Below are 27,325 nucleotides of genomic sequence, written 5' to 3'. Positions count from 1 at the left end.
ATCAGAATGGGAAAAATCAGATATTTGGAAGTAAAAAAAAAAAAAAAAAGAGTATCTGCTAAAGTCAATGCAAGACGTATCACACTTATTTCAACTTGCGAGGTGCAACGTTCTATGTGGTCTTGGTCCTGAAATTCAAAGAGGAAAAAAACAGTTTTCTTCAGACTAAGGCTTCAAAGTGTGGTATAGGATTTAGTCTTCAAAGCAGCATGTCAAAAGTCAGAATATTCTGGCTCGTTTTTGAACACTCATTTTGAGTAACTCGGTACATTCCCGATGGAAGAAAGCCGATGGTTGTGGAAGAATGTTTCACCCCCCCCCCCTTCCGTTGCTTATAAGGAAAGCAGCATTCCTATTATGTTTCCATCTGGGCCAAACTAAGTTTGCTTATGCACTCATACAATGAAAAAGATGAGGTCAGCTATCCAGAACATTTGCCACAGTTGCTTCGCTCGTCTCTGCCCCAGTTTCTTACCTCTGACACAGACGCAATTGAACATCCCGGCCAGGTTGAGGCAGGTGCCCCCATTGACGCAAGGAGTGGATGCACACTCGTCGATGTCCACCTCACAGCGCAACCCGCTGTAACCGGGTGCGCAGTTGCAGTAAAAAGCTCCCACGGTATTGACGCACTCACTGCCATGTCCACTTTCGCAGGGATCTGTGGAGAAAACAAAAAAAATTCCTTAGTTTAGAACCCTCAGTACATACTTTTTTTAGGGGAGGAAGCGCATTCAAACCGCTCCTCTGGAGAGACGGCTTTTGCTGTGGTGATTTTGAAATATGTTAAGTACTTTAGTCAAAGGTATGTGACTTTGAGGTTAAGGCGAGGTTACTTTTAGGCTCACAAAATGGTCACTGTGAGGTTCAAAAATGGTCACTGTGGGGTACCAAAATGGTCACTGTTGGGTTTCCAATTAGTCACTGCGAGGTTACCAAATGGTTACTGTGAGGTTCCTTAATGGTCAATGTGGGGTTCCCAAATGGTCACTATGAGGTTCCTTAATGGTCAATGTGGTTCCTAAATGGTCACCCTGAGGTTCCTAAATGGTCACCCTGAGGTTCCTAAATGTTCACTGTGTGTGGTTCCCAAATGTTCACTTCAAGATTCCAATGTGGTCAGATGTGAGCTCGGGTTACCGTTATATAAATGTCATCTGTGAGGTTCCTCAATGAGATAACGGTGATGATTCCAAATAGTCACTATGAAGCTTAGTTCAGTGCGAGGTTTCCATGTAATCGCTGTGAGGTTCTACTTTGGAAAGCCAATGTGAGGTTTCACCTAGTTCCAATAGGCCACCTGCGAAGTGTTACAAACACAACTATATTGACTCACCATACTCGCACTCGTCGATATCAATTGAGCAGTCGCTCCCTGTAAGACCGCCGGGACAGTGACAGACAGCGTCACCGGTGCCAGGGTTGGTGTCACAGGTGGATGAGGCAGCACAGGGGCTGCTGATGCAGGCATCCTCAAGATGACAATACAATCCTGAAGGGTTACAATCAGAACTTCTTTAACCCTAATGACCAATGCACTTTTACCAGAAACCTTTCTTAGTTCTATAAAAAAAGATGTTAAGCCACATTTTTGGAGGCATGCTGTCTAAGGTTTCAAATGACTAGGTTTAGATAGCAATATGAACCTCATGAAAACTCTTTCACCAAAGCTTTTAAAACTTCATCAACAAAGCCTTACGTAAGTTGTATACTGTATACATTTAAAATAACTTTTATAACCACATTTTGCTGATCGCTTCTGAAAAGAAGAAGCTCATGCTCCCCTCCCACTTCTCTTTACAATGCTGCTAAAATGACAGAATGTTTTCCTGATCTGTTTTTTTTTTTGACGAAGAGAGAACTCCAGTGGTCTTACCAGTGTAGCCAGCAGCACAGATGCACCTGAAGCTGGCCACGGCATCCTCACATGTGGCGCCATTTTCGCAAAGATTCGTTTCACAGGCGTCCACATCGTGCTCGCAGTGATCCCCCTCAAAGCCGTAGACGCACGTGCACCAGTAGCCTGGGGCGTTGTTGCGGCAGGTGGCGCCATTCCGGCACAGGTTTGGCTGCAGCGTGCACTCGTCCACGTCGTCTGTGCAAAGCTCGCCTGTGTGGGAGAAGAAACAACCAAATCGGACCAGGTGGGGTCAATCTAGACTGAGTAGACGTACGGTACATGTAAACAGGGCGGGATTACTTTTGGCCGAAAAACACCATTTTTCAAACTATGTCGGGCCAAGTTTAAAATGAAGCCAAACACCACAGATACTGACTCTGGAGAGTCATTTGTTCAATATTTGTACCATACTTCTCACCCAAACTGCATGTTTTGCAACATTCCAAGGCCCTGCCACGGAGCGATATTTGTAACCATGACAGGCCATGTAAAGCAGCCGAGACCAAGTTCAACACAAGGTGGGTACAAAAACCACTGACATGTATACACGTCTACCACCAGAGACGAGGGGAAAGCTTGACGATTTAATCCGTCACCCGCCCTTGCAAATGCGTTTACATGTCCTCCGGTGTCAACAGGTTAACTACAAACTATTGAGAGGAAGCTTAAGTTATAACCAGAGGCTCAAGTTATTGTTGTCTTCTCACTGATCGTGTTCTTCAGGGATTTAAAAGCTTGTAGATCAAGGGGTTGGTTGGTGGGGGGCAGGGCTTACCTGTGTATTCCGGGGCGCAACTGCAGGTGTAGGAGTCAATACCATCGATGCATAATCCGCCATTCGTGCACTGATGCATGATGCAATCGTCAATGTTGGTTTCGCACTGAGTCCCAGTGTAACCTTCCAAAAGCAAAGCACAACCAAATCAGGATTATCCAAAAATGTGAAGACGGTCTGACTAACTAAAATGATCTCAACTCAAATCATCTTTAATGGCAAGGAAATGGAAAAATACCTGTTCAAAATGTATACCGAAAATAAATAAACAACTAAAATATACACAACGGTATTACATCTCTTTTTTTCACGCAATGTCATGTTTCTGTCGTTTCAAGTATTGTTCGGAGTGTTCTGCATACAGCGGCAACGGAATTCAAGGATCACTCTTCTCCATTTTACATGTACTTTCACTACACACATGCACAGTATAGAAGATTATAAACTTACCTGCAGGACAGATGCACTCATGGGAGTACATGCCCAATGGGTTGCACTCGCCCCCGTTCCGGCAGGGGTTGGGCCGGCATGGGGTATAGATGGACTCGCAGCGCCGACCCGTGTAGCCCTGCGAGCAGGTACAGATGAAAGAGCCAACTAGATTCCCGCAGGTGCCGCCGTTGTGGCAGGCCGTCACCTCGGCCGTGCACTCGTTGATGTCGATGTCGCAGTGCGTGCCCCGGTAGTAGATGGTGCAGCTGCAGTTGTAGCCTGTGGCGTGTGAGTTGCAGGTGGCCCCGTTCTTGCAAGGGTTCCCCACGCAGTGGTCAGTCATGGTACAGTTTCTTCCTACAAGCGGGAAGAAACGTTGAAAACAGTGTTTCATTTCGCCTTAACACCATCAAAAGATTTTAACAGTGTTAATCACAGGGGAGGACTTGATTTCACCTACGCCACAAAGGCAGGCTGGGGAGTGGCATTGAATTTGTACTGTACATGTGAAAATATAACACTGAATTCAGTTGATAGCAGATCAAAGGTGCTGGCTGTTCACTGACTCTGTATCTGAGTGAGGCTGTGGCTTAAGTGGGAATTGTTTTCAACGGCTACAGCCATTCACCATAGTGCACAAATGGCATAAACGTAGCCATATCTAGGCACAGCCTGAGATGTCTGGACAGTGTGGGGCCTGCTTAAGAACCCTCCTGTAAAGCCCTCACTACAGGCACATGGTTATAGTTACGGTCACGGCTATGAAAAACCATGGCCAGAGCCACAAAATACCGTTTTGCGAACACAGCCTGAGATATTTAGGCATTGCAGGGAGAACTTAAAACACACACCTGTAAAGCCCTCACTGCATGCGCAGGTGTAGTCGTCCACCGAGCCCCGCAGGTTGCAGCGGCCGCCGTTCTGGCAGGGCTGCTCGTCCCTGCAGACGTTGGGCAACTCCAGCTCACACAGGGAGTTGGTCCAGCCCACGTCGCACAGGCAGGAGAAAGTGGGCTGGGAATCGCCATCTGTAGGCTCCACTATTTGGCAGGTGCCTCCGTTCAGGCAACGATTGTGGCGGCAAGGGTTGTCATACTCGCAGCTAGCGCCGAAGTGAGTGTCGGGACATCTAGGAATAAAAAGTAAACATTGGTCAGACCTGAGGATTCCTCAGTATTCGGTCCTTTTTGGTGGAGGTTGTACGGGATCTGAGCGGCAACAACAGGGCAGTTTTTTCCCACTTCGGAGAGCCCAAGCATACTTGTTCACGTGAGTACAGCACAGAGTATGCACGACCGATGTGCACAAAGCCACGTAGTGTCTTCGTGTGAGCATCAGGCGTCTCCATCAGGTCTCCCCAAACTCTCCCTCTCCTTACCGTTGAGGGGGTACTTGTGCAAGGAGCCCATACCATCAAGAGATGTGCCACAACTATAAGGAACTTGGGGAGCAGACTAGGTATTTTAACTGGACACCGTGTATACAGGGACAGCCATCACCCTCAAGCATCTGAATTGATTGGGGATGTGCCCAATAATAGTTCTACAGTCCCCATCTGTAGTTTGACTTGGAATGCAATTTCCAATAATCAGTGTTTCAACAATTTAATTCAGATGAGGCACTGGGCAGCTTTTGACAAAGTATCTTCGATATCACTTCAGAAAAGAAATTTCACCTTTGATTTTTTTTTCACACAACCATTTCCAAGTTTGCCCTCAAATTCCCCACTTATTTACTGTTCCCCTCTTCCTAGGAACAAACCCTTGCACAGATCCCCCCCCCCACCAAAAAAAATGTGATGAACTCAATTTACAAGCTGAGTTGTGATCATGTGACGGACATTGTAGAAATTGGACAACTTCCACTTTATTTGTACAACCAAAAATTGTCAGGTAACTGTGGCTTGTTTGGGGAACGAACACATTAGGGAAAAGCAAAGGAACAAAACTGAAAGTGTCAAAAGGACCCAACACTTTTCAACTGTTATTCTCACACAGTCCTTCATCTGTCTGCACAGACAACTCGCTTTGTTAAATCATCATTGTAACCTAATAGGATGAGTAATATTGAGATTATAATTCAACATTGTCAAGTGATTGATGGTTTGCAAGAGCAAAACAAAATTATCATCGTGAACCGAATGAACCGAATGAATAACACCGCAAATATTTCACACTGTGAAACAGAAGGTCAAATATCTCAACCCGGACTAGTGCTTAATCTTACGTAAAATAACAAAGCGTAGGTGCAGACAAAGCAGACAACCAACAACCCATCAGGGGTATTTCTTTAACAGGATCCAACAGTTGGGAACCCAAAAAATAAAGAACCCATGATATTAAGAGCTAACAGCCATGAAACACTCCAAAGCAAATCCGCACCACAAAGCAGAGAGATCTCGCCGTAAGACCCACGCGAATCTAGCTCAACGTCCCATGGTAAAGAGTGCCTGGGGTTTTTAATACACCGCAGACAGAAGGGTTATTCCTAATCTCTTCATTGTGGCCAGCTTCTTTTCTTTCTTTTTTCGTTGAGGCTTATTATCGCGGTATTCGCCGGTTCAACAAGCTCAGGACTTGTAGGGTTTCGTCCGGGATAATGAGGGTGTATTGTTGCCTGGCGAGACAGAGGAATTAGAATTCATACATGGGAGGGTGAGGATTCAATTATTCCCACGCATTGGGCCTCGGGGGGAAAAAAAGCTCAACAGGAGGAATTACTGGTTGGCAATCTGTCATATTTTAAGAGAGTTTTTCAAATTAGGTCAGATGATTTATAAAGCTGGTTCCTCATTAGTCATTATTATCAAATGATGGCATCGTTACCAGGATGTAACCCTGCAAAATGTGTGTGTCTGTATTATTATAATAATGCGGGTGCTTATATAGAGCTTTATACCACAGGAAAGGGCCTCAAAGCACTGCGCAATTATTACCCCTGCTCATCAGGCTACGAGTCCATTTTTTGCAGCAGCTCGAGATCAGCACATTCTGGTCTCTACCCTCACAGGTACCCATTTATACTCCTGGGTGGAGAGAGGCAATTGTAGTAAAGTGTCTTGCCCTAGCACACAAGCACCATGTTCGCCATCAGGGTTCGCTCCACCATGTTCATTATGTGGCAACAAATAATAAAAAATTACCAAGAGGCATCTAATTAATCTTCATCGGGCTTTTCATTCAGAATAAATTCCGTTCACAGTAGAAAATTAGATTTGCTAACGAGCTCGGTAAAGCATAGGGTTTAACAAGAAACTGTATTCTTAAAGTGGCCAGATGACTGGATTCCAGGTTAAGGATCTACTACCACTAATTCAACTACATGTCTGATAATAATTTCAGTAAAATACAAACATATGAATTAACTTTAAAAAAGAAAGTAATCATCAAGTTTGATGCTTCCTTGCTCTATGCTTGAACTTTCTACTTCCTAATTTATTCACTTTTTTTAGCTTCTCCTTAAATAATACTGGTTCTTGGCCTATGAATTAGTACTAAACAGGGTTCAAACCAACAAGTACGCCTATCTATACAATGACCATGTACAAGTATTTTGAAAACACAAATCAAAGTTTAGGTGTTAGGGTAAGTTTAGATCAGTGGATTCATTCAGCCCCAACTATATCATGTACTGTATTCACTGTTATCCCAGTTATTTGGACAGTGCCTTTACAGGTGGAATCACTCTTGTTTTACAACTGTCAAACACACAATCAGCAGTGGTGGTCCATCCAAACCATCCTATGGTCCTACCATGGAGCTATAAACAGGTACACAACAGGCAAACAAAAACCCTGAACCATGGACCCTAATCCGCTCACCAACATACAACACATGCAGGGCACCATCCCCCTCCACTGCCTACTGAATAATGCATGAAGCTGGGCCGGCCAATGAATGGAAAGGGGTCGCGAGCTGAAGGGACAGGTGCGCATACTAAATGAGCTTGTTTACTCCCTGACACTGAGCCCATGTAAACCTATGGATAAACTTTTTTTACTTTAGAAAAGGAGGGGGGGGGTTAGGAAATAGAAATGTAGTTCCTGTATGAGGTTTATCAGGCATGCATGCGCGAGGGCTTGCATAATACACTCAGGGTTGAATGAACAAACACAGAGAAAAGCGAGTTACATTCAGAGTGCGAAAATAAATATCAGTTGCAGAACTGAATTTCTTGGGTGTTTTTTTTTTGGGGGGGGGGGGGATCGCACAACTACAATCATATATAAACAATGGACATTGTGAAGTATGTATTATTAACACAGCATACACGCTCATGATAAATGACCGGCCACAGATGAAAAATGGTAAACAACTGAGGCAAAATTGATAGCTTAACAATGAATTGTCCACACTGGACTTTTGGCTGTTATTGTCGGGCCTTCTGTCTGGGGCTTGGTTGTCTCTGTCTGCTAAGACTCAGTCCACTTTCTTGGTACAGATGTTTTGCAGCGTCCCAGTTAAACCCAAACTACACCACAAAAAAATCACGGTGTTCACTAGTTGTCTCTGCACTCCAACCTTTAGATAACTTTTCCTTGGTGATTCATATTACAATTTTACAATTGTACATCATGAGCTAGATGCCAAAATCAAAGCAATAAATGCACGATTTATGAGCCTGATTTTCAACTACTTTTTTTTTTGTGGGGGGGGGGGGTTATGTACGAATAATGTGTGATGATGTTACTATTTTTAGGCACAGTATCTTATCTGGCACTGCAAGAAGCATTAACCCTTTACTCACTGTTCTTAGGCAAGACACTTTACTACGATTGTTAGCAAACCACCTAAACACTCTATGGTTTTATTGATTCTTCAGTGATTCCTCCATGGTAATACAATGTAGTACAAGTGCTAATGGGTTAATAAACACTGAAATTTACATCTATTATGAATTTTCTGACCCTTACAAAATGTCCCAAAAAATGCCACCTAGTTAAACAACTTCAAAAAGTGCTAATATATTTGAACCTTTCAATTATTCTCTCCAAATAGTCCCTTAGCCAGTGCATAGGGGGACCTGACCACCTATCCAGTGGCCCCATAGATATGGCAGTCTTGAGTTACACTAAATCCTGGCTGTTATGAAAGAACAGACCCTTACCCCGGGGTCAAATTCGGGGCCTGGCTGGTTCCCTTTGAAATCAAACTCTGAGCTGTAAATTGATGGGGATTGGCAATGTAGACACCACACACAAAAATGAAACAGCTCCAGAAAAAAACTTTACGGAAATCAAGGAAAAAAGCACTGGTTTATAACATGGAGGTTAGCCGGAACGCAAGAATTAGTTTAACTCGGAAGAATGTGGCACACTTTCAGTCCAGACGGTCTGATTTATGTGGTTTGATGTTTACAATTTGCTCTTTTTTTATGTGCATGAGAGAAAGATGGGCATAATTCAAAATTCCAGGCATTTCTGTGGGCAGGTTTGTTGATAACATTTTTCAGCTTTTTATTGCGCCAGAACTTGATCGTGTAAATATTTCAAGTTGAAAACTGTGCCAATGGGAACTGATTTTAAGACAAACCCCGTTTCAAATGAAGGTTGTGTTGAAACTGAACAAGTACTTTGAACAAGAAGGGTCCCATTAAAAATCATCAAAAAGTCTAGAAAAATACTTGTTGTCATGAAATATACTGGACGTACACTATTCACAGAATTAACAATCTATTTTTACATTTATCTGAACATCCAACTACTTTTTCAGAGAATTTGATTCACATTTCAGTTTCATGTTCCAGTTTCCCCACAAGTCAAAAACGAAAGCCAATTTAGGGCGGACTGAATGAACGCTGCTCACACACACACACAAAACCCAACAAAACCCGTCTATAAATGAATGACGTTACCTATTCCATGGAAAATGGGAATATTTGGTTGGGGTATGATTAATATTCATCAAGCTTTTGATGAACTTTGGTGAAATTTCCTTTAAAAAATTGCACGGGGCTGTACAAAATGTACATTAAAAACAGGGCAAAATTCGACATAATTCAAACCTCATCAAGCGAGCTAAGGAAAATATTCGGGACAATCGAGAAAAAGAACTCCAACCGAGGACAGCAGGAGAGCACACCTGCCTGAGCGTGGCGCAGTAACACCTCTCCACCAATCAAAAGCCTCCCAGCATGCAATAGAGCCTACGCATCAGCGCTGTTGAATAACATGACCGACTACACACTCCATACTCAGGTGTTTCCTACGCTCTTTATTCTCAATGACAAAAAAAAGCTCCCGCTCTTTTTTTTTTTTTTTTTCATTTGGCTGTCCCGAACTTTACCTGCGTCATTGTGGCTGGTTTTTCTTTGCACGCCGAGTGCACGCTAGACATTAGGCGGCCCCACTGGTACACACAAAGTACAAATCCCTTCCTCGTACAACTATACAATGTACGTCTACATGTATACCTGTGTTTTCATTCATAATACCGACCGCACGCTAGAACCATACAGACTATCTTGCCCCAGGTACCACGCTAGGCGTGGGAAATTGGCCGCACTGAAAGGTTCTCTGAGGATAGGAGGGGGAATGCCCTGGCCCCTTCAACTTTTTCTTGAATACTCTTTTCATAACGACAGCTCTTTGTCGTTCATCATATTTTGACAGATGTATAAAATATTTACGACTTGTGAATGAAAAGAGCTACATTTAGATGCACCCAACACGACCCTAAATTGGGTAGCGTTCTTTTATTAATCACAACAATGATTTTATTTTTTTTTTTCCCAAATTCATTCCTCAAAAATCTTTGCACCATACGGATATAAGCAATACAAAAATAGCTTTACAAAAGACTACAACTATACAATGACAGTCTGACGCTAGTTGCTCATCACTTTCCACAATAAAAAGTTTTCAATAGTGTTTCCAATATCAGCTTAGATGACTCAGTCTGCAGTGTCAAGATCCACCATTTTTGTTAGACGAAAGGAAAGAGAAGTCCTTCACTAATTTTTGGGGTGTTTTTTTTTGAGAAAAGTAGTAGTTAAGATTGTCATTTTCATTTTCCTTGAAATCAAGAAAAAAGTGTTATTACAGAAAAGAAAATTACTTTACCGAAGAACAAATCTACTGGTACATGTATAGCTTTGCTGCGTGTAAATTTTTTTTATCAGAATTCTACATTTTATTTTTTTTACTGCCGCCGCATTCGAACCCTTGTCCAATGCTCACACTTCTGGATGGAGTAACTTATAACTGACGCATTCCATGAAAATGTATTAAGTGTTTCATCAGGCTTCATTTTTAAAAGCGATTTAAGGAACATTGCAATGGCAGCTGCTTCTCCTGCAGTCATTGTTTCTGCAATTGTCCAACAAATTCCAGCCCCCTACCTTTGAAAAAAAAAATAACAGCACTACCAAAGCGATCAATAAAAGCCATGTAGCGAACACACATTAGTTACCGAGGACCTATTGTTTCTGGCTGTTCCAAAGGCCCGTGCACGGCATGCAGACAAGATCTGTGATCGATCAGGGCTCTCTGTTTGGGTATCTGATCAATACCAGGGAAGAGGATTTGGTAGTTGGGGGGGGAGGGGGGTTAGAGAGACTTTATCCCCAGGTTAAATTAGGTGAAGACTCTCAGGACAAAGCCCAACTCTCCCGCTCTTTATTGATTGCAACATGTTTGGCACTGGGCGGGCCTTTACCCTCCCGCGCTAGGCACGTGCTGCATGCATAATGGGTGTTTTTAGGGGGGGGGGGATTATCTGCCCATTTGGGGCTGCCGTTTGGACTTTTTACCCAAGCAGACGGAGGAGATAGCTACTGATAAGGAAGAATATAAATGATTAGTCCTCAAAACTTTAGGGCAGGAATTGTGTCAATGGGTTTTTGTATGTGCTCAGAATGCAATAAAGTTTTAGCAGAGTCTTCTGCTTTTTTTTGGAGGGGATGTTACAAGTATGTTTACATCGGGATGTTAGTCTTATCAGGGCTTTTTTTTTAATCCAGCGTTGAAGTGGACAACATGCTAACAACATGACCTTACAACGTATGCAACCAGTTGAACATTTACCAATCAACTTTGTATATGTCATGACTTTTATTTAGGGGGGGGGGCAGCATTTTTGGGACAAATCAAACCACCTGAATGAAAAAAGGTAACTTTTTTGGTCTGAACGGCCATTGTTTAAATCTCTCACTCTGTTTAACTGTTTTCTATGGCAACAATTACACTTTGCATGGCATGATTCCGATAATTCCACTTTTTTTTTTCAAGTGAGCCGTTCAACCCCGGAACAGGCCCTACTCTTCCCTACCACAATGGCCAACCAAAAGCTTTTTCTAAACCTCAGATTTCCATGTAAAAAAAAACATAAAAAATAAAACCGGTGTGGGGTCAAACTCCAAAATCAGGAAAATTAATCCCATTACCCAACCCCAATGCATTTGAAAAAAGCTGGCGACCGACGGGCACAGGCAGGAATTCAAACGGGCACACAGAAGGAACTCAATGGGCGAACAGTAGGTGCTCAATGGGGCCCGCAGACCCCAGATCCGAAACCCTTCCCTGGCACGTGTATTTGCCCAGTGCTGACCCGGGGTCTTGCAACAACAACTGCAGGCGTTGCGGTGGTCTTTGGACAAGGATTACCCTGAGTAACAGTGGTGGTTGGGGGTTGGGGGGGGGGTGCAACGAGGAATACCACCAACCAAAGTGGTACGGTGCGAGCAGGGTTTTAGTTTACGGAAGTTCTTAATTCCCCCATGAGGGGGCAAGTATTCAGCGGAGTGTGACTGTACAATGCCCGTCGTCGACAGAGCCCCTGTACAAATACTTGCCGAGCATGATTTTGGCAGGTTTGAACGTGAGGAGCTCTCAGTGGTGAATCCCACTGGTTGCCGTTCCCCTGACACCATCGTGTAACCTTTGACCCGGCAACACCAAATTTGAGGTCTTCACACCCTGTCAATTTTGCTTTACCAGCACAACCCTACTTGTTCCCATTTCACCCTAGCTACAAAAGGCAGCTCCCTGATCACTTTGTTAATACAATTCTCGTCGTGTTGAACATTTCTCTTACACATTTTGGCTGACCCACTCTGCTCACAAAAACATTCGCGTGTAACGGAAGTTATAAATATGTGTAAGGCGGACACAATACTGGCAACCAAAAGTGGGACATTAGTCATCTGAAGCAAGATGAATGCTGCATGCTGTTAGTTTTCTCTTAAATTGTTGGGGAAAAAATCCCTTTTCACTGGAAACCAGCATTGAAAAAATAATTTATAAGTACCATAAGTTATATGGTGTCCACTTTCCACTTGTGCAATCTTCTGCAAGTATCAAACAAGGCAATTGAGGGCTTCTTGTAGTCTTGTCAAGGTATCCATTTCTTATTAAAATCAGATTGCGGAAATTAAGCTTTCGTGGGGAGAAGTATAGTTTTTCACTAAAATAATGATTTGAAAGAATTCTGATAAAAGACGTTTCACATTTTGCAATCCTCATAAAGGCAGCAAACACAAGTTCCAACCATGGTCCGGCACACATGTGTAGCGCAGCGCGCAACGTGTAATGAAAAAAAGTGAGTGAGTTCTAGTTTCCCAAATCAGCACACTTGTCACCCAGATTGCAATACATGTTTATAATCAAAGAATCTCTCCTCCTCGGAGATCCAGTTGGATCCCCCCTTCCAATTACATACCATCACATATTCCGAGATATTAAAATAAACACCATTAATCTAAGCTCTGACGCCCATGTGGTGGCACAAGTCGGCCTGGAATGCCCAGCAGGTTAAGCCATCCCTGCCAGTCACAAGCGTTATTTACAGTTGCCCTTGTTTTCCCCGACATTATTTACAAGGAGTTTTTTTTCTGTTATCTTCCCAGCCCCCCTGTTAAAAAAACACAGAATTCCGCCATAACACCTGAATATTGGGCACAGGTATTTGTAAACCCGAGGGCCCTTAAATATTTCTGAAGTAGGCCACTTAGGCGGGCTGGCCAGCTTGTTACTGGAGAACAAGGGGCACTTACGGAGGTATAGCCTAGATTTTTTTTCAAGAGCCAAAATTCCTAAAATCTGATCTCAAAAATATTGTAAAACAATTAGAAAGTATGCCCCATGATGAGGTCAGGCTGACCATCGATAGAAAAAAAAAACTGTTTTTTTTTTTTTAAATACTGCCCCCAACCCCCCACTTTACCAAATTGAGTTAGTCCACATTTTGTTTGCACTCAGTTACACATCTGTGAACGGGTACAAGCCAGCTAGACCGGTTCCCTGACCTTACAATTCCCTGACGTCAATAAACTACTCTGTTTCATCTGAAGTGGGGTCAGGGAACCAGACTACAAGAACATGATTATTTTGTCTTGTTTGTTTCAGCATCTACAAACACAAACTTTAAGCAGGTCAGTGTAACAATATTTGCTATAAAATACTAACCCACAAAACCTCCCATTTCTGAAAATTACAGCAAAAGCAAATGTTGAATAATAAAGTACATCTCCCAGTAGGTATACGTGATGATATGTGTTTTAACTAATATTACAAATAGTCAGGAAAACCACAGTGGAGACAGTTTGTCTCTTGCAAACACAGACTGCATTATTCACAGACGTTACTCACCCTCAACCAACCAAACCCGAGCCTTCTATTTGTGTATAGTAACCAACGTGTACAACAAAGTCATTCCAGTGAAAAGTTCCTATTCTCTCCGGCTATTCAAGTGCGTTATACGCACAGACAATAGACAATTTTTATTTTTATACGTCAGCTTCAGAAATTGGACTTCAACCAACACAAAAAGACAAAATAAAAGTAAAGAGCTCTGAAAAAAAGGTTCTGTAGTTGGTTGGTCCAACATCAATCAGAGGGCAATGGGGCATATCATGGGCCTTGGGAGCCAACGCTTTCCCATGGCATTTGGCCGGGCGGCTCGGCAGAGTGAGTAACTTCTGATGAATGGCGGGACAAACATTGCACAGGGAAAACGACATCATTTAAAATGTACAAAACACTTCTCGGTGGACAAATATTAGACCAATACAAAAGACTTTTAGAGAAAAAAAAGTAAGAAAAACCCTCTCCTGAAATTTCATTTATTTTAGCAAACAGACATGGGTGTTAATAGCCTCCTACTTTCTGCACAGGATTAGTTGTGTTTCCATGAATTTCTCTTGCCTAAATTTACTAGAAACGTCATCAAAATATTAGCTGCAACATCTGAAAGCCAAGTACATGTTAAAACTGCCCAATCTTGTAATGCATTTTCGCATCATGTCCTGTTTTTCTTACGCAGACACAAATATCCTCAAAGTGGTATTTTGAAAAGCAACACGAATGCACTCCACAGACTGTTTGGCAATCTTACAACCAATGAGGAAGAAAAATATTTGCTTGAAACATGTCAAATAATGTTATAATAAAAGAAGGAACATCCGACTGTCAATATAGCCTGTTTGTTTTCCCTGTTTGTTCTACAGTTCACGCACTATCGAAAGTACCTATTCAACGGCAAAAGGAAGAACAAATAATACCGTGTTTGAATTAACATGGGTTTTTTTGGTAGATCTTTGATTTGAACAAATTTGAACAACTGGTTTTGTTTCTGCAGACTGCAAGGAACTTAGACTCCAAACAATTCTCAAAAAGAAAAAAATCCAAAAATCTGGGAAAATGTTAACTTTGGCTTAAAGAAAACAGTGTCCACAGCTGGAGGTGGAATACATGCATGTGTAGCTGTTATGCCTTCTTGAGCTTGTGAGGGTGAACTGCTTTCATCCTCATCCGCAGAAACAAAGAGAAACCAACACAGGAACATGCCCTAAGAGCCAGACACCGTTGTTTGGCAAATTGCCAAAGTTTGCAGTTGTAGCAGAGCCCCGAAACACAAACAAGTCTTGTAGTAAATGTACATACATAAAATGTATGTGCAGCTTTGCCAACAAGACAAAGAAATCAAACCTCAAAATGCCATTCTGCTTTCTTCTATTTAAAGTTTTAATCTAAGAGAAATGCCAACTTTAAACCAACTCATTTTAGTGTATGATTCAACGCAAACCAGTGTACATACATTGACAACAATATCTTATCTGCAAATTAATTAAGCAATAAGCCCTCAAAGCGTCCACAACGGCCCTGCCATTTACTCATAAAACCACACCTACATGTAGCACTCTTTGGTTTTATTGATTTATGGAGGAGTAAATGTAATACAATTTCATACAAGTGTCAAAAGGGTTAAGGACAACTCAATTTCGAACAAATTCACCAGACAGACAACCGACATTTCATCCAAGACATTTCTTCCGGAAAAAATATCTCAATGTCCATGTAACTCGAGCTTTGTCCGAATTACTTGTGGAAGCAGCTGACTCCTCTTCCCAGAGACACCTATGTTACTGCTGGCTGAGGAAGCCAAGTATTCCGAACACACCTTCACAGACCAACAAAAATAAAGAAACAAATCAGAACTGGAGCTCTGATGCAATGCACATCTTCCGTGATGTGGACTGCTTCACGCCCAACTGCATACAGCTCGGCCAAAACTCGCCTAAAACTCCAGCAGGAAAGCCCATCGTGAATTTAGCATTTCAACAATAGCCATGATCCAAACAGCAAGTCCTTGTAGTGTGGTGGATGAGTTCATCAAAAGTGAAAGTGCTGCCCGAAAGCCCCCTCGTCCCTCCAGTGGAGAGAGAGTCGCAAGTGATCCGGACAGCTAGCCTTGTACACATGCCTATATATGGCAATACCGGTGGCCCCATGGCTCCTTATGGCTCAACTAGAATAGCATCTGCATGTTGCGATTATCCAGGCCGAGCCTGCTGGGTGCACTCCAAGAAGTGGATATTTTACTTGGCATTGGATAAAGGTTTGCTACATCTTCCAAATAAGATGAATACTGGGCAAGATTGTCTAGAAAGAAATGGTATATTTTTATGTTACAATCAATGCTGTGATATTTCCTTCGGTCACATGCATTCAAAAGTGATTCAATGCCACACTGGTGGCCATAGTCTGCCCCATCCAATTGGGTCTGCTCAAACACAAACACAAGACATCTTTTCTGTGTTTTGCATACAAATTTCAAAAAAGGTTATCACTGCATTTGCATTAAGCCTGAATTTGAACAGATGGATAAAACAAGATACTGGAACTTTCACTGACAACCACCCCAAGAACTTTGATGATAAAAAAAAACACATTTTGTTTCCCCAATGACTAAAGTAGGTTCTCTCAAATGCATCTTTGTGTATCTCATCACTGTCTCATAACTATTGAGGAGCCGTTTGTTTTTTTTCAAAGGCAGTCCCTGATACACACACAGTGATGGACTAACAAGCCCTGCTCTGCCGACGTGATGTCTTAAACCTGACCTAACTCCAGCGGTTCCACCTGCCTCCACAGACAGATGGCTCAGCGGGTGGGGACAGGGTTCTCTCTCAGCTACCACGCTCTCTAGATTTGGACTTGACTTGCTTGTTTGTCTCAGCTCATCATCTTTATTGCTGTCTCGTTGTAGTCAGAGAATTGGCATCCAGACAGATGGAGAGTGGTGATAAGTAGATCTGGAGTAGCAGATCTGGCACCACACGAACCTGATAAGGAGGTCCACCTGACCTACATCAGTATTTGGTCATGTGATCAATGTGCTCACCTGACCAATAGTCACCTGACCAATATGGTCACCCATCCAAAGTGGTTCCCTGACTAAACTTGCCACTTGTCTACAGCACCGAGGTGTCTACAGTTGGATCCTGCTTAGGCGAGACACCAAAAATACATTGACCCTTCGCACGCGTGCGCACGGGTCCTTCCCGTTCTGAACGCCTCCCCGCTCCTTTGCGTGCCGAATGGCATTTCGCACGCGTTCCTCAGACTGTTCTCGGACATGCTTCACTGAGAGGGTATTGTTATGTTAATCCACCGTTCCTTTGCGTGCGAGAACGGGAACAACACAAGAAAGATGCGAAGTACAACTACATTTGCTTGGGGGGAAAAAAATTTGGAGCCAGCATTAAATAAAGATATTCCAGGATTTGTTTTGGGATTCATACAGCAGGAATGTGGAGTTTGATCAGATTTATTCCTCTTTTTTAACAGATTTAATACTTGTAATATTGCGACCACCTCCTTAAGGCCACCAATCATAGTAATGCCCTTTTTTAATGCGGCCATTTAATTTCATCACCTTTTACATGCTGCCTCTGGAATATTTTGCAACTTTTACAAGGAAAGACTGGTTCAAAATTTAAGCCCTACAATGTACCTTAACCTCCTCCTGTCTTCTACTTAAGTCTAACAGAATCAAACACAAACAGTTCCATGAAACCACGCAAAAAACATCGTTCACAGCGCAGAATTTAGACAAAAATCCAGAACACAAAATTGGACGCCCTTGTCTTCAACAGGGGTAGGCTTAATTTACAAGTCAGACATAAATTGTCGCTTGAAAACCAATAAATTCTGAATTAGGTCTTGGAGGTAACATTAGACGTTTCAATTATCTCACAACGGACCATGTCCTGGGCCCAATATTTGCCGCACACACATACTATGTACATGTAATACTAGTACATACACGTTATCAATCATTTGCTGCAATGAAACTTTCGCTACTATAGATCTTCACTAAATCCTGGGAATTCATGGTATAGGAAGATGATACCAAAACCACACACGCCTGGGGAAACTGTGCTTGATATTGCAGTATGAGGAGAGATGTGGATACATTTCAAATGAAACATCTGATTTGTATATTGTGCTAACATATCTTGCAACACCTTGTAAAAGCATAAGTACATTTAATGTGTTTGTCGTTTCATTTTTGAGGATGATCCATGCATGATCAACTGAAACTCTAGTTGGGCATCGAAGTACAATAACAGACACCTATGTTTTGTAAACTTTCAGAGTGTACACGTATCTGACGCACATGTTAGGTGAATTCTGGTGGAATGACGAATTATGCATTATCAATCTGGGGATCAGAGATGATATTTATTGTTCTGTGGTGCGTAAACAGCCTTAACTTTGGACAAACTGTGTGAATCAGTGGCATGGCATCTGCGCTGGCCGCGCATTCCCAAACGGGCCCCGCGGCGAGTAACAGATGTTAACGTCCAACCTTGCCCGGTGACACATTCTGCACGGTTTGAACAATGCCAGGATTCCGCAGTTTGGTGTCAGGCCGGAGCTCCGCAATCGATTGGTCAGAAACAATGGGCTTTGCTCAATGGGAACAATCAATGATTATATGTTAAAACGCGCGGCGGCAGCGTGCCTGGCCATCGAGGGAAACAAAATATGAATCAATTGCAATGTGAAGGGCATTGATTGATGAGCACACAGCAGATTGCTATCACAAGCCAATGTATTCATATGCTACTGTTAAATACAGTATAGGGAAGTGTACCAGTACACCACAGTTTATTAAATTTACTTGCTTGCCAATATTTGGCAACATTTTCAGGCAGGAAGGTTCTAAGCAGAAACATGTCTTTGTTTTATACCAGTAGGCTGAAATTTCCCATATTCTTTTCATTAGCCACATAACATTCAAACAACTTGGAGCAATGGTACTTCCACTGCCTTCCACATCTGCGAACTGGATTCAGATCCGTACAGTGTCTTTGCAGTTCTGAGGAACTCTTGGCATCACGACCAAAATGAAATGTCCCCCCCCCCCCCAAAAAAAAATCAAAGTGCTTCAAGGATCTTCCAATCAGACACAATGCATAAAAAAAAGCCTTCAAACTACTTTCATTTTCAAGACAATGGGTCTGCAAAGTTGATAAATCTAGTAATCTTTGTAATAGTCACTGATCAAAAATGAGAGTGGAGGGGGATGACATTACTTTCATGAGATAGTAAAAAAGGTGTGAGGAATTTATTGATTCTGTTGTATATTGATTCGGAGATTAGGTCGTTTGTTTGTTTTTTTAAATTAAAATCAATGCACCATTGTTGCTCTTTGGTGTTGAGGAATCATCGTGCTACCAAATAAGCAGATATAATATGGCTGCCAAAGTTTGTCAGTTCCCTATCGGTATGAGCCGTTTCATTGGTGGAATGTTTTTATTTAACCCAGTGAGTGGTCCACCCATCATGAATATTCATTGTTTTGTAATTTTTGGGTTGTTTTTTTTTTAATGGAAAGCTCTTTATAGCCTGTTAAAAGAAATCAATGTCCTTACAAGAGTTCAACTTCAAGTAAGTAAAAGAAAAACCACATGGCCTAATTCGCAGCTTTCTAATTGGCTGGTCCACTTAAATTGACCGTTATCATTCAAACAAACTTGTTTTTTTTAAGCATTATTTTTGTTCCTATTCCTGCTTCCATACTTTACTTTCATTTCTCGTATTTTACATCTCCTTTTCCCCTTCCAAAAGCAATTCGCACGCAGCTTTCACTTTTATTCCTTTATATCAATGAAAGACTCGGTCTTTACACAAACAAATTAATCAAAGCATCACACGTCTGTAAAACCTGCATTTGGTTTTCCCCTAAAAAATTTTACAGGCATTTTCCTTGTTCTGGTTTTGTGTACAATAAAAATTTAACACTTTGATGATCTGTATTTTAACGCTCCTTTAAACACGTGTTTATGTTGTAATGTCATATATCTTTCACATGAAAAACTGTAAATGATGAATGTAGTTGTTTTTTTGGGCCATACCAGACAACTGGATCACCAGGTGAATTTTGGTTTTAGGGGGTTCGTTTTGGCAACACAAAGGATAACAATACTAGATCATCAATTTGTTCATCTTGTTTGCCCTTTTCTTGACAACTTTGGAGAAACACTCTCTGTACATTTCTCATGAGGTCAAAACAAACTAAAAGCCAGGACCTCTTGTTTCAGTGGACTGCAGTTGAACCGCAACAAAGGGGATAAACATGGCAGCAGGACATTCCAGCACGTCAAAAGTGGTGGCCACCTTTGGCCTTAGCGAGTTATTTTCGAATACCACAGGGCGTGCAGGGGCTATCTCAGAACGCCATTACGAATGGAAAATAAAATGTGCCAACATTTCAATTCAATTTATAAGTTAACCCTATCTCCATACTGTCTTTTAAAGTACTGGACCATGCCCACCAAAATCCAACAATCACACTGCTTCCAATGCCTGCTTTGCGTTAGGCCTCTAGGCGAAGTCCATCATATATTCCTTTAAAATTTAGTCAAACCAGGCCTGCAGGACCATGCAAGTCCCCCAAAATCCACCAAAATGGGGGATGGATTTTGATGGAGTTGGGGAGGTTAGGGTTAAAGAACATTTGATTCAACTGGAGGTTTGTCTTCACATACATGTACGTACTTTAAATTAGTGCTCGTGGAGAAACATATACACTATATTTTATCTTGTACCATTCTTGGCAACCTGATTTTGAGAAAAAAATCAACGAGAGCCTGAAATCTTCGACAAAATTCAATGCTTTCCTCACAATGACATTCTCTCCTACTGCTTCCAATCTATGAAAAAAACTGACCGCAAATCAAAATTGCAACCAGTTTCAAAAATTCACAACCAAGCTAAAGGTGTTTTGATTTCATCATGTATACATATAAGAAGACTTCTAGACCAAACAGCAGGGGGGACACCTTTAAGAGAGTTTTCCTTGAGTCCCGAGTTCCCCCCAAAAGCATTTCCCAGCGGGCGGCATTGCACTCTTGATTGGGGGTCAGCTCTGGCTGGCGAGGGTCCCTGTGTCACGCCCCCGACCGTTGGTCGCTCTCGTGCCCGCAGCGGTTAGCGACGCATCACTCTTCCACTTTGCATGTGGCAACACTTGTTTGTTCTTATGGCATGCCCATACCTTCTTTGCCATCTGAAATCTTGGGGCATTAAAGGGACACTCACTCTCAAGGAAACAGTTGAAATGGCCACTCGAGTGTGATGAATTTGATATGTTTGCAATAAGTACATGTAGCAAGATTCTGATCATCAACTGTCCGGAATACGTAATGTCATTGTTTTTTCCACACAGGGAGAGTTTGAGACACTGATTCCAACGGCATTTTTCTAAGAAACTTCTTAAGTACACATGTACTCCAAAAGTATACACTGTAAAGGTACCAAATGGGATATTCAGTGCATAATTTCGAAGTAACTTTGCACTTTCACATCAAAAACCCAGTAAAAATAATGTTAACCTTCCCAAGTTCAGCTTTAGTCGTTCACATTTGTAAAGCTTGACTGGTTTCATCTAGTTGTCACGCACACGGTTGCAGAGCATTCAATTCATGAGCACTCCTGGCTCTGGCAGGGATTGCTTCGGGCAATTACACAGCAACCGACTTTGTCACGGATGGTGAACTTGTCAGATTTGTGCTTTCAGCCGAGCAATCACAAACAACTTCGATTGGGCTAATGACTTCTGTGGTAGTAAACAACAAAATGAAAGTTTCCCAACAACTCAGTTGCCATGTCATCGTGTTTTTCACCTGGGCAATGATTCAACCCCCCCCCCCCCTTCCCCAAACTGGGAGCACATTGTCCCTTCCGGGTGCATTTTGGAATGCATCCATCAGGCACCATTCGGGCAGTGCATAGCCACCCTCCCGGCTCAGGAAGTGAAAATGGCCAAAACCATATGGGTTGTCGGAAATCATCCACGTGAAATTGCCCGCAAATGTATTGGATTATCCAGCACAAACAGATGGGATTGTTCCAAGGTCCCAAAGATCAGACAAGGGAGAACTTTCTCACCGGGCAAACACTACTGTGGAGTGGTGGGGTTTTTTTTTAGGACCAACCTCCCCTGACAATCAAACAGTTATCTAGTAATCTTTAGTGTGGCTTATAACACTGCAACCATCCAGTTGTCATGATGATGATGCAAGGATGCAAGAGATGTATGGACAGCCAAAACGACAACAACAAAAACACCAAATCTTCGCCACTGGTTTAATGTGAACACGTTTTTGCTTACAGTATCCAGTGAGGCATGAATAATGTTGTATTACATGTGCTTTTGGACACCATACAAATCAATCTGCACCAACTGTGACCATCATTGACCATCATTTATATGTCCGCTGTTGGCCTACATGGCATGTTCACATCCGGAAAATGTACATGTACCCATCTCTGCTTCCTGGTTCATAAGATAACTTGAAAAGCATGTCAACCTTATCCGAAATCCTACATGTACATTTATTTGACAAGGAAATTTATGCTCAACACTGCACACAACAAGATAACAGAAACCAACGAATGTCCACATGTTTGCAGCAGGCCTATACTATCAAATTACAAGCAGGAATAACTGTGACAAATTGAAAGTCGTTGGTGAGCACAATGTCCCGGGAACATGATCCCCAGCGGGCCAGGGAGACCCTGGTTCATTTCCACTGCAAATTCAACCAACCAAATGAAGATATAGACACCCATTCCATTTTTAAAACCATACATTGTGCCCATCACAATACACTTTTACAAAAACTGTTCAGCCTCATCGATTGCCACTTTTGGCACCCCATACCCCAGGCCCACTCGCCCAAAAGGATTTCGGGATAATACCAAAACCATGTCTGGCGCAAAAATCAACCCAGAGGACAGCAGCTGCCGGGGCTAGGGACCACTTGCAAGTTCAAGGATTCACTCCGACACAAGGCACTGGATTGTTCTGGTGCAAGGCCGCTTTGTCAGTGGATCTTTGTTTGAAGTTGATGAGCCATGCAGACAATCCCCCTCTCCCTCCTCTCAAAAAAAAGAAGATAGATCGGAGGGACAGACAGACATGTCGATGCTGATGCTCCTGGCTTTGTTTGAAAGTCTGGTGGATTGATTTGAGGGGCAAGTTTGAGTTCTGCTGCATTTTACCATTTGTTCTGGCTTTATGCGATGATGACTGCTTTTCAGCTAGGAAACCACCCATGCACAAGTACATAGCGTAGTTAACTGGAAGGCCAGTATGCACTGAAGCAATGATCACAACCTTTTAAACAGTCTTACGTACACGTTTGCTTCTCCCTGTCCTGGTGTGTGAATTGCCTATGCGCAACCTACATCACACTCTAGTAACCCCAACCCTGCTGAATCCAACAGGATCCAACCATGTCATATACCCGATGGAGCCTGTTGGATTGAGCAGTAAACCCCTTGTGTACAATATTCCTCAATGCAAAATGTTGGATTAAGCAGACAACTGAACCGCATTATAACGGCATGTTGGACTCTGTTGGATTCAGCAGACAACTGAAAATAAGGCACAGTGGACTGAACAGGAAAATCCAGTTGGACTCTGTTGGATTTAGCAGGGTAGTCCTGAGGAACTACGGTACTAGGGGGTTAGGGACCAACCCCCTAGTAGTTCCCCAGGACTACCCTGCTGAATCCAACAGAGTAGAGTTAGAGTTTCCTGCTCAATCCAACACAGTCCCACACAATCCAACTGGCCAAGTTGTTGGGTAGTTGAACATACAAAATAACTGGCCTGCTCAATCCAACAGAATCCAACTGTGCCTTATTTTTCAGTTGCCTGCTGAATCCAACAGATTTCAACAGGAACAGATACGAGGTGTTTACTGCCCAATCCAACAGGGCCCAGCAGGTACAGTACGTTATATAGTTGGATCCTGTTGGATTGAGCAGGGTTAGTGTTAAGAAACTGGGAAAAAAATGAACATGAACATAACAAATATCCACTCACAATTAACAATAACATAACTACAGTGCACCCTGGATACTGTCATTTCAAAACTTCACTGGCCTTAAACTGACACATGTCAGGTTTGCAAAATCAGCTGTTAAATAATTTACCTCGCACTAATATCATCATCATGTCTCCTCCTTTGCAAGTACTGGTACCAAGACAATTGGTCTTACAACTGACATTGATTAAAAGTTTAACTGAGCTATGTTCGGGATAGAAATTGGGTGCAAATTGTCTATTCCCCAATTCCTTTTTCATTACATCCACCACAGGCCCACCATGCGATTTTATTACTCCTCAAGGATTTCCACTTCCTATTGGAATTCGCGGCAAACCGTTCACTTTCTTTTTGGGCTTGCCAAGGAAACTGAGGAATTCCCGACTGGCACACATGTATACCATAGAGCTAGGTCCTAGCTCTATGTGTATACCAGCACAGTGTATACCAGCACAGTCCACGTATACATACGCCCACAATGAAGTCTGTTTTTTGACCTTGACAATCCAAGAGCACAGCCCAAATAACCTTTCAATGGATGACAAAATGAGTGTGTTCTTGGCATGTCTTGTTAACTTCTTAATACATTCTTAAATGATGACAGCAAAACTTGCTGCCAATTGCAAACACATTTCTCTGAGAGTGAGAAGTTTATAAGAAAGGTTGAAGCCATGGCAAACACAAGCCCACTAGATGTAGCGATGTGTGACCCAACCAACCAAATTGTGCAAATTTGCAAATCTGCACAATGGATGTCTTCATCAAAGTTTTCATCTTCATGGTATCCAAAGATCCATCAGTATGTAAAACCAGGAAATGGTAGAGCTGTGTGGAGGCTTCACAAGTAAATGCTAAGGTAATGTAAAAACATGAATGGCAACAGTAAAGTGGGAAAAAAAACAGCTGAAGACTCAATTTGAAGGACTGTTACTGGTCTGTTATTTCAATATGTGTGTATAAATAACAGGTGTGTCATACCCCAAATCCTCCCCATCCCCCAAAAAAGTGGATACACGTATGTTCACACTGCTCCCAACTTTATCCTGCATGTTTTCCACCGGATACACCTTCCAGATCTGGGATCTGTGTTGCATTACGCTTTCACTGTTGCTCTGTTAACCCGTTGGCCCTGATGCATGACGTCTAGACTTGGCAATGGCCACCAACAAAAATGAGAACCATGCCAAGATTTTTTTTTTTTTTCCCCCTCCTCTTCATTTTATTTTTCAATTTTTTTCCTGCAGTTCTTCTGGCAGTTTTTATTGCCGGTCGTATCTCAACCAAGATTCCAAAGTGGTGAGTCTGCACGCAGGGAAGTGACAGGCTAGCGAGGCATCTGACGACCAGAGCCAGAGATAGCAGCAGATAACTGCAAACAGTTAAAACAAAATTCCTCCGGCTTCTGAAAGGAACCACAGCTGAGACGATAACACGCATCAGTTATTGCTGATCTTTTTTTTTTACATAGCTATTTTGATTTCTGACTTTCGATATCATTATCAGATAGACTGAATATGAAAATGCATTAGTATCACTTCTGCTGCCCAAACATCCTTTTAGTTGACATGCAGTAACCAAGATTGAAAAGTGCTCTCAAAAGCCTTAACAGCTTTTGACAGCTTCGTTCAAATCCTTCTAGATTTTTTCAAATTGGTAAGCAGCCTTTTTGAAACTTCCAAATCTAGAACAGGGAGCAAGGGGGCCAAAAAATTTGTTTACTAACTTTAGCTTGTTACAACAAACAAGATAACAAGGAAATATTCTGATAACAAGGAAATATTATTATTGAATTCTCTTGTGGGACTATTTTTTTTATCAGACTGGCAATTCCGTCGCCTTTAATATTCATCATCACCCTGGGAATGCTGGCGGCCGACATTATCCAATCAAATCCATCAGGTTCTGACTGATGTCATCCCCGAGTAATTTGGACCAGGGGTCTTTTATGTGATTCAATGCTGCCTCGCGGGGAAGATACGTAATCAATTACAATCTGTATTGTCAACAATTTGGACTTCTGCTGAACGTCCACGTCACAGTGGAAATATTTAATACTTCTTCCAGAAAGTGGCAAATCAAAAATAATGAGAAACAAATGTGGAGGAAAACAAATTGTAAAAAGAATTACAGTTTAGAAACAATTCAGTAAGACAATTTTTATGATGACGCTTTCATGAGTTCAAACCCTAACCCTGCTCAATCCCACAGGATCCAACTAATTTGCATTTCTGTTGGATCCTGAGAAGTAAACACTTTGTTTATATTCCTGTGGAAATTTGTTGTATTCAGCAGGAAAGGGAACATACATGTAGTTGGATTCTGTTGGATTCAGCGGGCAACCGAAAACATTCATGGTCGGATTTTGTTGGGTGCTGGTAAGTAATGCCAAGTTGGACTCTGTTGGATTCAGTAGGTTTAACCAATGACGTGAACAGTTGGATTGTGCTACATTATGTTGGATTCAGCAGGCAAGAGAAAAAAATAAGAAACGGTTGGATTCTGTTAGATTGAGCATGCCAGTCATTTATACCTCCGGGTACCCAACAACTTGGCATGTTGGATTGCGTTGGGCTGTGTTGGATTGAACAGGAAACCCATATGAGTAACCGTTGGACTCTGTTGGATTTAGCAGGGTAGTCCGAGGGGAACTATTAAGGGGTTAGGTTCGATGTTTCAGACTGTTGGCGAGCAAGTTTCAAGAAATCCACAGGCAAATCTATTCAGGATCGAGAGGAAAAGATCGATGGTAAACAGACGCTGCGACTTCACCAAGTTCTTTTCTTTTTTTTTGCAATTATTTATGAGAAATTCAGTAAAATAATGATCTGTTAAGTTCTGTGATCGGATAAATTGAAATGTGCTTTTCCTGCACGAATGATTGCCATGCTTAAACAAATTTCTAACTTTTTGATCTGCTGTTTATTCTACCAAGAAAATCATTTTCATTTTTTTTAAATACTTGGTTTGAAATTCAAGCTTTCCAAATCCCTATCCAAAAACATTCAAATATCACTCCCAGACCTGTCCCAACATTTCACTGATACATAAGCCTTTCATAATAACTGCCCCGCAATGGGCTAAAATCTCCAGACGATACTGGTCAACTTTGCAGACATCGTTATAATTTATTCAGGGGTTCAACAAATATACAACACTAAATTTGTATCAAATGACGCAGTCCACAGACTTCTTGTTTTATTTGGGCCACACTATGGCAATTTTTTCTCAATTATTTTGAAAGGACACCATCCCCCCCCCCCCCATCTCTGTTTCACTTATTGCTGTCCGTGGACAGTTTTATCTGAGACAGGAAAAACCAGCCCAATAAATCTTGCCCAAATCCTGACTCTATCACGGGAGAGTTGTCTAGGTAAAGTTAGAAAAAAACTGCCAGGATTCGCGGGTCACTAAATGCATCCTGGTATCAACAGCCACTCGATGTGGCACGGGCTGCCATAAATTAATCGGGGAAAATGCCCGGAATGGTTGGTTCTGAAGAGTAATTGGACAACAGCAAGTGACGGTCTCAGATGATGAATTGGGAAGCAAGTACAAGACCAGCTCTCCTCTTAGACCGAAATCAATAAATTGCAGAA

At 42.1% G+C, this 27,325-nt stretch overlaps 1 protein-coding gene across 2 annotated transcripts in view; it reads right to left on the bottom strand.

The window, feature by feature from the left end:
- Positions 1-27,325, bottom strand: part of LOC119734365 (neurogenic locus notch homolog protein 1-like) — a 62,430-nt gene that overhangs the window by 23,046 nt on the left and 12,059 nt on the right. The window contains exons 1-7 of one of the 2 annotated variants that reach the window (XM_038207856.1): positions 5,334-5,557; positions 3,959-4,236; positions 3,126-3,464; positions 2,676-2,798; positions 1,877-2,110; positions 1,337-1,492; positions 476-661 (exon numbers count right to left, since the gene is read on the bottom strand). In XM_038207856.1, the coding sequence (XP_038063784.1) occupies positions 476-661; positions 1,337-1,492; positions 1,877-2,110; positions 2,676-2,798; positions 3,126-3,464; positions 3,959-4,236; positions 5,334-5,383 (1,366 nt within the window). In that variant the 5' untranslated portion in view covers positions 5,384-5,557. Of the gene's footprint in view, positions 1-475; positions 662-1,336; positions 1,493-1,876; positions 2,111-2,675; positions 2,799-3,125; positions 3,465-3,958; positions 4,237-5,333; positions 5,558-27,325 lie in introns of those variants that run through there. The other variant, XM_038207855.1, reaches the window with a different exon arrangement.

Source organism: Patiria miniata, unplaced genomic scaffold, assembly GCF_015706575.1.
Source record: "Patiria miniata isolate m_02_andy unplaced genomic scaffold, ASM1570657v1 HiC_scaffold_27, whole genome shotgun sequence".
Lineage (NCBI taxonomy): Eukaryota > Metazoa > Echinodermata > Asteroidea > Valvatida > Asterinidae > Patiria > Patiria miniata.
The sequence above is the reverse complement of the archived record's forward strand: the minus strand, read 5'-3'. Positions and strand labels throughout refer to the sequence as shown.